Here is an 11,727-nt window from a genome sequence, read left to right as displayed (position 1 = left end):
TAAGGAATGATTTACCTGGCATTTTCTTATTATATCACACGATTATAACTTCCAGTGTGCACCGCGTCCTCAAGCTCTTAAAACGCGTGTCAGCTTTGATGAATTCTGGATAAAGTTTGAGATAAAATGGCAAAACATCAATGTCGGCATTCCCCGTAGATCATTTCTCCCATTTTCGGCTTTCCCCGCAGTCCGGGGCAACGCCGAAAAAGTCACTTCTTTGATATTTTTAGTTTGTGCGGTTAACGGTTTGCGAATTCATCAAATGCGCCTGGTATGTTTGAAAGGCAAAAGACTGGCCTCTCGAATGACGCCAATAAGAATAGCTTATGTTGTCTACCTTGCGTGCTACGGGCGTCAGAAAAAAAGTCTTCGGCGTTCCCCCAACTTCCCCTAGTTTTCCTCTTTAAAAGTTATCCTATAAAATTATTGCTTCCATTAGAAAAAATGACTTTTATTAACTCTGAACATTTGCACGAAACTGCCCCACCTATGGGGCACATTCGTTCAAGAGATGGGGCACTTCCGTTCACCCGGCAAAATTCGAGAAATTACCGGGCATTACCAGAAATTTACCACAGGAAATTCGCAGGGGGTCATTTCACTTGATTCCTTTCGACAAGAATGCATTGCACAACAAATGTAGAAAGAATGGGCTGGCCAACAAGAATGTGCCAACTGCCGGCCTCCGTGACCTCGCCAAGTTCGCGTGAATTGCTCGTCACGACGTCGCAAGCAGTCGAGACTGAGTCAGGCGAGCGTCCTTAGAGAAACCTACTACAGATTAAGTCATAAATCGCAAAAACTAAAAAAATATGCACGAATGTGCCCCCAAGCAGTGCGTACACGAACCTTCCCCACAACGTTATTAGTAATATATTTCAAAATTTCTTTTTGAAAAAATGACACTTTTTCAACAAACAAGTTTGCAGCAGTTCCGTGAATAGAGTGGGCTTCTTCACCCCCAATTTTGAAAAGCTGAACCACATTTCCGAGTCAGGATCACGAAAATGGATGATATGAGAAAAGTTTGGAAAGCTCACGAATATTACAAATTTGCGTTTTTATCAAGCATGACAGCAGGTACAGTGTTGTCTTCTACGGTGAACGAAGGGCGGCAATGATAGACATAATTCCATAATTTACCTTGAGCTCGTGCAGTCACTCGTGTTCCCATAAACTGCTGAAAACGAATGTGCCCCATGCACGAATGTGCCCCACTCTCCCCTATGCAAGCAAACAAACGAATGCCTCAAGGTAGGGAGAGTGGAGACAAAAGGAAGACGACGAATGACGTAGGCACTGCCTTCCTTGCCTATATGGGAGAACCGCCCCTGGCTAATACATTGAAACTCAGTTTGACATACAGACATCTCATCGATCACTGCACACCTCTTTCTTTGGGTACCTATATATCCTCAAGCTTTCAAGACAGCTGTTATCAAACCGATATTCAAAAACAAGGGCTCACCATCAGATCCAACAAGTTACCGGCCAATAAGCATTTTATCAGCAGTCTCCAAGGTCTTCGAAAAAAATCAAAAAACATTTACACTCACATTACGAGCAATTCCCTTCTAACAGAGAAACAAAGTGGCTATCGCAAGAACCACAGCACTGAACTCCAATTACACTACTTAACCCATTACTTGTACAATCTCTTGATTCCGGCCTCGACTTTACTGCAGTCTACCTAGACATTTCAAAATATTTTGATAAAATCTGGCACAAGGACTATTGTTTAAATGTCAACATGAATTTGGAATCTCTGGTAAACTTCTTCAATGGCTCAACTCTTACCTGAACAACAGAACGCAACAAGTGAAAATTCAAAATGCTGTTTCTCATTCTCGCAAAATCAACGCAGGCTGTCTCCAGGGATCAGTTTAAGGACCTTTACTAGCGCTTATTTACCTGAACGACCTTTCTGACCGCACCGACAACGTTATGCTATTTTTCGTGGACGACACATCATTACACGCATCTCACTCATCAGCAACATTACAACAAACACAACTCTCGTTACAACGCGACCTGGACAAAATCTGCAAATACGGAGAAACATGGGCAATCACGCTTAACGAAACTAAAACCATACAACAGACCAGGGCCCAATCTTGCGTGTGCTAAGTGTGTGTGCGTGCGTGCGTGCGTGCGTGTGCGTGCGTGTGTGTGGTGTTTGTGTGGAACTTTGACTGCAGCCGTAACTGGGCATTGGCCTGTGGTTGTTTTTAGAGAAATAAACAAATAAACAACTGCTTATGTAAGCCTAATCCACGCTGAATTATATAATTTATATTGCCGCCCCTTTTGGAGTGAAATGGAAGTGAAGCTCAAGCCCCTGCCAGCCCACTCCCCTCTGGATCCGCCGGTAGCCGGAGGCCATAACAGGCTGTCTGCCCGTGACTCTGAGTACGCTGACAACTTGGCTGCAGCTGTTGCGCGGATGGAGTCTCTCCCATTGCGCAATGCGCCGCCGGCCGCACGGAGCGGTGGCCGCGGCCACCCGCTCGCACAGCCGCCACCGGGACGCCAGGCTCCTGCAGCGCTTGCTTACGTTATTGGCTGCTGCGCCGCTGGGGCGTTGCGTCGTTGACGTCTGGTTTGCGGCGGTGGGCGGTGGGCGCGCCGCGCCGCGGCAGCCGCGCGGCTCCTCTGCGTCTGCAGCTACCGGGCGGCAGTGCGACGCAGCGTGGGAGCTGAGGGAGCTGGACGGCGGCAGCGCGGCCAACGTGAGAGCTGAGGGAGCTGGACGGCCGCTGATCGCGGACATAACGCAACCGGCACGCGCCAGTTCAGGTTAGCGCACCAAGTGGAGTTCTACTAGCTGCCACGTCCATCAATTAAGCTGCAGATTGATATTCGCGAATATCCAGCTAAGAATTTGATACGGGGGACGGGGAACGCAATAACTCAGAAACCGTTTTTGGCAAGTAGACACTCATTGGATCCTCCATTCCTAAATGCAGGTTAACAGGGATTTCTAGGTCACTAGGTCATGACCTTTTTAAGGTCAATGTTAACGGGAAACGCTTTATAGCCAAAAGTTTTTGTCTGATTGGCTTACAAATAGTCTCCATCGATCCCTCGACTCCGATTCTTGCCGGCAACGATCTTCAGGTCAAAAGGCCATGACCTCCAAGCTCAAATTAAGGTCAAATGTAGGGGAACGCTCTACAGCCTAAAGTATCTGTCTGATTGGCTTACAAATGGTTTCAATCGATTCCCCAGCCCCGATTCCTTGAAGGTCATAATCTAGTGACTTATATTTTTATATATATTTTGAATATTTGTAAATTGGAATCGGGGTCGGGGAATCGATTGAGACCTATTGCAAGCCAATCAGACAGTAAATTTAGGCTGTAGAGCGTTCCCCGTCCTTTGACTTTCACTTTCGCCCTGCAGTTCATAACCCAGTGACCTGAAAATCCTTGTGAACCTGCGTACGGTCCTTCCTCAGGTCCTTGTGAACCTGCGTACGGTCCTTCCTCAGGTCCTTGTGAACCTGCGTACGGTCCTTCCTCAGGTCCTTGTGAACGTGCGTACGGTCCTTCCTCAGGTCCTTGTGAACGTGCGTACGGTCCTTCCTCAGGTCCTTGTGAACCTGCGTACGGTCCTTCCTCAGGTCCTTGTGAACGTGCGTACGGTCCTTCCTCAGGTCCTTGTGAACCTGCGTACGGTCCTTCCTCAGGTCCTTGTGAACCTGCGTACGGTCCTTCCTCAGGTCCTTGTGAACCTGCGTACGGTCCTTCCTCAGGTCCTTGTGAACCTGCGTACGGTCCTTCCTCAGGTCCTTGTGAACCTGCGTACGGTGCTTCCTCAGGTCCTTGTGAACCTGCGTACGGTCCTTCCCCTCAGGTCCTTGTGAACCTGCGTACGGTCCTTCCTCAGGTCCTTGTGAACCTGCGTACGGTCCTTCCCCTCAGGTCCTTGTGAACCTGCGTACGGTCCTTCCTCAGGTCCTTGTGAACCTGCGTACGGTCCTTCCTCAGGTCCTTGTGAACCTGCGTACGGTCCCTCCTCAGGTCCTTGTGAACCTGCGTACGGTCCTTCCTCAGGTCCTTGTGAACCTGCGTACGGTCCTTCCTCAGGTCCTTGTGAACCTGCGCTGAGGAACGGGGAATGCAGTGAGCGCGTTATCATTGAAATCGGCTGATTGGTTAATGAGTTATTGCGTTCCCCGTCCGAATGTCAAATTCTTAGTTGGATATTCGTGAATATCAATATGCTACTTATAGGAACCCTCCCACCTTCAAAAAGCTAATGAATTGGCGTAAAAGTGATGTACCGTGGTTCAGAATAAGCAAAAATAAATATCAACCAATTTTGACAGAAAAAATATTCACCAGTTTTCAAGATAAAACGCTATTAACCCGCGCCCCAGTGGCGGTCTCAGCCAACTTCGCCCTAGTGTGTGTGTGGGGGGAGGGGCATAAGTTACCACCCACTTCTAACTCAAAAACTAAGAGGGCTAGAAAGGCGTGGTAAAAAGAAGTCGATAGTTCTCAATGCGTATGTTTGAAAGTATTTCGATCATTTTTCATCTTAGAGCAATATTGGGGTCACTGGAGCTCATCAAAGGTCAAAATTTGCCAAATAACATTATATTTTTTTAGAAAACATTTATCTCATTTATCTCAGGAACTATCATAGCTAGAAAAACACATGTAAAAGTAATCGATAGCTTTTGAACTCTTCTTTCGATAGGGTCATCATCAAAATTGACCTCAGGTCAACGGTTTAGCCTCCAAAGGGCAAAACTACAAAATAGCTGTTTTTTATGAAAAGTGTTTTTCGACAATAACTTTTGACCAAAAAACGCCATGACATTTCTATTGCCAGAATCATGTTCCTCTCGCTGAGACGCGTCGAATGAATTATAATTTGACCTTGAAAGGTCAACTGGAAAATTTGACCTCAGGTCTGACCTGACCGGAAAGGTCATGTTGCATATCAATCGATGCGTCTCGGCAAGACAAACACAATGAGACCGTCCCCAGCGTTCTATCTCTTTCCAATCGCGAGTTATTGGCAAAAATCTGTTTGTAGCCTCAAATGACCTCGGATGACCTTTCTAGAGGCTGATCAGCAAAAAAAAAAACACCTTGGTCGTCACGGGTGGTTCAAATCATTGTTATTCTGAAATATTTGGACTGTTCCTATGCGTACACACGGATCTAGAGGTATTTTCATTTTTCTCCATTGACATATAATGGTAAGGTCACGCCACTGGCCTGACCTTAGGTCACGGATATAAAAATTCGAGATATTCAAATTATAGGCGCCCATAACATCATGCAATCCACCAAGTTTAAAATCTTTCTGTTCTGACAAACACTGCAGGCTGGACATGATTGCATTTTTTTTTTTTTTTTGCTTGGTTAGTTAACTTGACCTGGTGACCTGACCTGACATGACCTGGGGTCAAAAATTTCACACATTGTCCAAAATCAGTAGGTGGAACTATGGTCATGAGTACCCAAATATAGGAACGTTCCCATTTTTGGGAACGGAGTTCCCAAATATGGGAACGGGCGTTCCCATTTATGAGAACGGAAGATAATTTTTCGGCCGTTCGCCCACTAAAACTCGTTAGTGCATCACGTCTCAAAAAAGTGCACGCTAATTTAAGTATCTACTAAGTCTCTATAAAATTATCTTTAATCTGACCGTTGCACAAGGAAATTGACCGTCGAATGATATTTTTAATGATTTTTTGAAATGACGGAATGGTGAAAACATGGGTTATACTACATTTAACATGCAATTTTAAGGAAAATGAAGCATTTTTACATTTTGAGGTCAAGTATAATAATTTTCGCCTGGTTATGAAGTTTCATACTAGCGACACCAGATGCTGACATATGCAAGCGAACACGCGAACAGTCCCGAGGTAATATTGTTGATTTTTGGTGTCGGGGCGCACGACCGCGTGGAACGTCAGTGATTTTACCGAGCTACTGTCGTAAACTCAGTTTCAGTGGTTTAAAATCATTCAGCTGTATTTTATCAGCCCCGAAAGACATTTTTATTTGGATGCTAGCTGTTTAGCGTTGTTTTATAAGCAGCGTCATGAGCGTGGTTTTTGTCTTCGGCGTTTCTAAGCATGATCGTTTTGGGGGAATTTCTCTTATATAGGTCGCTCTGTGTGGCTTATTTATAATTTTTATGCTGATTTCAATCATTCCTCGTGCCCATCCTACCAGGCCTTTTGCCACTTACACTCATTAAGAAAGGAAAAAACTAGATTTTCATTGGGACTAGGTGTTTTTAGGGTGTAACATATTCAGCGTTCCCATTTTTGGATACTTCCTTGTGCTCGTCAACTATCGGTGTTAAACAGACAGGTGCTTGACATGTCTCCACCCTCGGCGCGGACGGTGAATATAGGTATGGAAGACCTTGTTGAACATCGCTGAGCGTTGTGAATTACGTAATCCTGCAGAGGGGGGGGGGGCGTGCCCGCTGCGAGATCGACGGGAATAAAAGCGCAGAAGACCGGGCGAAACATGCGACGGTCTTGCCGGAAAGGTCTTCTGATGATTGTTGCGTTAACAATAATTTGCGGCGTTGGACGTGATGCTTGTTAATGAAAAGAGCCCCTGAAAGGCGTCGGTGAAATCGTTCCCAATTTTGGGTACGCCGTTCCCATAATAAGGAGCAGCGCCAGTGTACGAGAGCGTTCCCAAATTTGGGCTCGCGGCCCGGCTGATGGACTGCTTTAGAAATAGGGGAACGATTTGAAACTACGATGGGCCTTACAATATCAAACTCTTTCCCAACAATATTGAGACAAATATCAGGCGGTTCACGATCGTTTTATATTTTTTGGACGTCATTTAACGGTTCTTTTTCTTGTTTTAAATAATGCCTACATGGCGTTCCCATATTTGGGTTTATCGTTCCCAAACATGGGAACGAAAATGCGTTCCCGAAAATGGGTACGCTTGACCATAGTTCCGCCTACTGAAATTGATGTACAAAAAAGCTACTCCAAGCGGCGCGGCGCTATGCGCCGCGGTTTTTTTATTCACACGCAAAAAACGCAACAGGGTGGTAACACATGCTCCCCCCACTGGGGCGAAGGTCAAGACTATTCTGTATTGTTGGGGACCTCCGCTGCTCCTATGACGTCATTTGGGAATAATAATTTGGCATCCTAAAAGTGCGGCAGGTATTGTGTGCAAAGCAGTATATGGGGCATTCCACGATAGATCGTACCAGGCCCGTCACCCTCATCTCTCAGATTTTAATGAAAATCGGTCCTAGGGGTAATCATAGGCCCCAAAGACGCCTGGCAAAATATCAGACTTCTCAGATCAAAACTTTTTGAGTTATATTGCATTACATTTTTTTAGCTTCGGTATGTAACGGTGAGTTTGATGGCCTATAACTCAAGAACGGGTAAAGCAACCAACAAAAAGTAAACAACACTAAGCTTGCGATGAATCAAAAATTAATACTACTATTCAAAAATTCCAAAGAAAAAATTTCATTGTTGAGCAAAAACCTTAACCTTTTTTCATTTGCCTCTAACGACTTTTGGGACCAAAATTTTTCACATTCTTATTTTTTCAAAATAATCTTCATGTCATTGCAAATCGACATGCAAAAAATTAGAAAGGTGTTCTCTCTATAAGTTCCTCATTTTCCCGCAAACAAAATGGGTTTCGGAGGGGTTGATACGACCCCAGCACGCCGTTTCGCTTCTAATAGAGCTAGAGCCTCGCGGAAAAAAACGGGCGTGTGTGGCGTTACAAGTCGCAGCGATTGGTACCCGATTTTAAGGTCTCAGGTTAACCGGTAGCGTCTGAGGTCAGGTCACGTGACTGAAGTTACGGGTTCGGTTTTTAGTAAATAACTTCGCAAAAAATGGCCGCAGAGCCGCGATTTTGGCATCATTGTGTTCGCCTAGCTCAGGTGCATCGAATGGTATACTTTTTGCTAGGGTGAGGTCAACTTAAGTAGTTGACCTCGGGTCAAGGTCAGGTCAGAGCCCCTCAGGTCACGAAGCTGGGCAAAGGGTATCATATGGCATATCATTCGATTCGGAAGGTCTTCCCGAGTCCATTGGTGGCTTTCCCGACTCTCTAGCTCTATTTGATCGGGAGTTAATGACGAAAAACTCGTACGACCCTAGTGACGTCATAAATGACGTCACGCAAGGCTACCAATGCAAAAGTAAAGCATTGGACTTTGCAAGGAGTGCATGAAATCACGATACCATGTACGTGGGATAGTTTTAGATCATTCTCGGCGCCAAAATAACAGTTTTTATATTTCCCGATTGATTTATTACAGTGATGTCACGTGACCGACCTGATCTCATGTAACCTTGAAAAATTCCCAGATATACAAGTTGTGAGACCTCTGGAGGACACCATATATGCGTCCTGTAACTTTCATCTCTGACAGCTATGGTCATTGGCGTACAAAACAATGTCAGAACCAAACACCCTTTTTCACCCTCGCGCTTATAGGAAAGAGGGTTGAATGAACCCTCTTTTCACTTTTTCAGATGACTCAGACTTGAATTGAAATTTCAGTAACCCGTGATGTCACTAGACAGCTTTACCACGCCATTTGTAAGCTCTCCTCTCGAAATCACTATTCGAGCCAGTTATCGTGACGTAAAATAAATACATTTATAGAAAGAACACCTTCCTAATTTTTCGCATACTTCTTAACAATGAGCCAAATATCTTTTTAAAGACATAGAAATTCAAAAAAATTTGGTCCCAAAGTCCGAAAAATACAAATGAAAGAAAACTCGATATGTCATATATCAAAAATAGCGTATATTTCGAAATTTAAAAAATACATATTAATCTCTGTTTCATTGCAAGTTCAATGTTATATAACATTTGGCATTTGAATAATCCGTCTTAGAGTTACAGCCCGCCAAACTTAGCGCTGCAAAGCAAGATCCAAAAAATGTTATACACCATAGCTCAAAAAATACTTATCTGATAAGCCTGATATTGTTACAGGTGGATTCAGAGCCCCTGATTACCCCAGAGACCAATTCTCGTCAAATTCCAAGAGATGAGGGTGTCAAATTGGAAAAAAGTGGTACGATCTATCGTGGAATGCCCCATATACCACCACGTTTTACTAAAAGGCTTAGTAAAAGCATTAAAAATCTTAAGATCTGCGCTGACATCACAAATTCTAAGGGAGCATTCCAATGCATTAGCCTCTCAGAGTCCGAAAACTGCAGACTTTGAACTTTAATATCTCGGAAATAAGGCATTTCTCGATGCAGTGAGTGCCCAAACCGGTAACTGCAAGCCAGGGAACCCAATTTGACGATCTCAACTCAAAACTAATGTTAACCCTCGCCCGTATTGGTGTTTTACTAGACGCGAACGTATAAGGGGGGGGGGGGGTCCGTTGGACCTCCCCTTGCTGTTTCACCCTTGATCGAGCTAGAGCTTCGCGGAAAAATCGAGCGTGCTGCCCGTGACGAGCGGAAGAAGTTGATACCCAATTTTAAGGTCCTAAGTCATTGGTTGACCTTCCGGGTCAGGTCAATGACCCAAAAGTCGGAAAAATTTAGACCCGTCAAAATGTCGTAAACCGTGGCTGTTATGGAGTTTTCCGGGGTGCTGATCACGAATGTCATGTTAGTTGCGATCAGTGGCGCAGCCAGGGGGGGGTCAGAGGGTCAGCTGACCCCCCCGAAATTTCTGTCGGGGGCCCGCTCGAGAGAGAGAGAGAGAGAGAGAGAGAGAGAGAGAGAGAGAGAGAGAGAGAGAGAGAGAGAGAGAGAGAGAGAGAGAGAGAGAGAGAGGAGAGAGGTCCTAATCTAATTGGACGAGCCCGCTTCGAGAAATGCCTACTGGGACACCACGGGTGAGGGGTCGGCCTGGGGCCCGGGCCCCCGGGAGAACGGGCCCGGGCCCCCTGGGTGGATGGGACCCGGGCCCCCCGGTGGATAAGGCCCGGGCCCCGATGGATGGGGTCCGGAGCCCCCGGTGGATGGGTCCGGGTCCCCGGGAGAACGGGCCCCGAGCCCCGGGTGGACGGGGCCCGAACCCCCGGGAGAACGGGTCCGGGCCCCGGATAAATGGGGCCCGGGGCCCCCGGTGGATGGGCCCGGGTCCCCGGGAGAACGGGCCCGGGCCCCCTGGGTGGATGGGGCCCGGGCCCCGGGTGGATGGGGCCCGGGCCCCCGGGAGAACGGGCCCGGGCCCCCAGGAGAACGGGCCCGGGCCCCCTGTGTGGATGGGGTCCGGGCCCTGGGAGAACGGGCCCCGAGCCCTGGGTGGACGGGGCCCGGATCCCCGGGTGGATGGGGCCCGGGCCCTTGGGAGAACGGGCCCTGGCCCCCCGGGTGGATGGGGCCCGGGCCCCCGGGTGGATGGGGCTCGGGCCCCCTGGTTGACGGGCCCGGAGTCCCGGGTGGATGGGGGCCGGAGCCCAGGTGGACGTGGCCCGGGCCCCCGTGTGGATAGGGCCCGGGCCCCCGTGTGGATAGGGCCCGGGCCCTCGGGTGAATGGGGCCCCCGGCCCTAGGGCGACCCGCTTGCTCCGCAACGCGAATAAGGGGTATTTTCGATCGGTGGGCGTTTGGTTGGTCTTGTGTCCGTGGGTTATGTATCCATTTCGGTCGATTGCCTTTTGACGGCTAAGTATTTTGGTTTTGGGGAAAAATATCCATCGCATCGAGGTGCTCGTGTCTGGTAACCATACGTTCTACTATAGAACATGTCAAGTATATTTTATAACATAGGTTGACGTAGGCTACCTATTGAAAAATGGAGGCCATCGATGAATTACTATGTAAAGGTTTGAAACGTTTATATTTTTAAGAATATTGTAGCTCTTCATGCAAAAGCGATGAATGGATCTTGGACAACATTGAATGCTCTTTTCATTATGCTATTTTCAATTGTCAAACGTACCAGTTTATGCAGCAAAACCCGTGTAATTAAGTAGGTAAGTCATGAACAAATGTCATTTTCTTCAGCGATTTGTTCCACCTTGTTTTTGATCAATTAGCTTTTCACAATTTTTCCATGAGAGGCGGTACGTTTTTCTTGACAACAGGCGTTGTTTGAACCCGCTCCGTCTGACAGTCACCCGAAAATAGCATTAAGTCCAAAATCAGTCCAAAAGTCCATTTTTCAAGCATAAGTGCCCTTACGGGTGCACTTGGCACGTGCCATCCCTGCACCGCACACCATTCGATAGCCCTTCGATTATCATATACGATACTGTGCTCCCCGTGCCGATCGGACCCACGGTTACCGAGATACTGCACGGGGACCGGACCCGTGTCGGGCAAATTTAGCTATTTTCGCCCGATTTTGCGAGCCGATTTATACATGTAAAGTCTATGACGCAAATGTACACTTTTTGAGCAGGCGCCATGTCCTCACCACCGGCCCGATTGAGCTGAGACCCCTCACAGGCACGTTGCCCATCCTTGTTCCATCGGTTGCGCAAAGTTCAGCGCACTGGGTGCAACGGTCCCTCTAGCCTATACCTACCCCGCGCTAAGTAACACCATGTCGGGACCACGGTAACATACAGAATCTACGTCACCACATCATCACACCACAAGAAACCCGGCCCAAGGAAATACATGTCTCGTGAGCGCGTTAACCCTCGCCGGCACAGGCCATTTTGCGTCCTTCGACGGCACAATTACGACCCCCTCGCGTTTGGCCCATGATCGAGCTAGAACTTTGAGGAAAAAACGAGCGTGCTGCCCGTGACAAG

General features: G+C 47.3%; 1 protein-coding gene across 1 annotated transcript; it reads right to left on the bottom strand.

Moving 5' to 3' along the window:
• Window positions 1-2,558: 2,558 nt before the first annotated feature.
• LOC122386990 (histone H1-like) lies at window positions 2,559-11,429 on the bottom strand. Its single transcript, XM_043376768.1, has 4 exons — window positions 11,415-11,429; window positions 3,939-4,103; window positions 3,440-3,802; window positions 2,559-2,759 (listed from the first exon to the last, which is right to left on the bottom strand). Exons 1-4 carry the CDS (start codon window positions 11,427-11,429, stop codon window positions 2,559-2,561), a joined length of 744 nt encoding a protein of 247 aa, XP_043232703.1.
• Window positions 11,430-11,727: the final 298 nt, after the last annotated feature.

Source organism: Amphibalanus amphitrite, unplaced genomic scaffold (assembly GCF_019059575.1).
Source record: "Amphibalanus amphitrite isolate SeventyFive unplaced genomic scaffold, NRLGWU_Aamphi_draft 000269F_arrow, whole genome shotgun sequence".
Taxonomy (NCBI): domain Eukaryota; kingdom Metazoa; phylum Arthropoda; class Thecostraca; order Balanomorpha; family Balanidae; genus Amphibalanus; species Amphibalanus amphitrite.
Note: the sequence above shows the minus strand (reverse complement) of the source record. Positions and strands in the feature narration are given on the sequence as shown.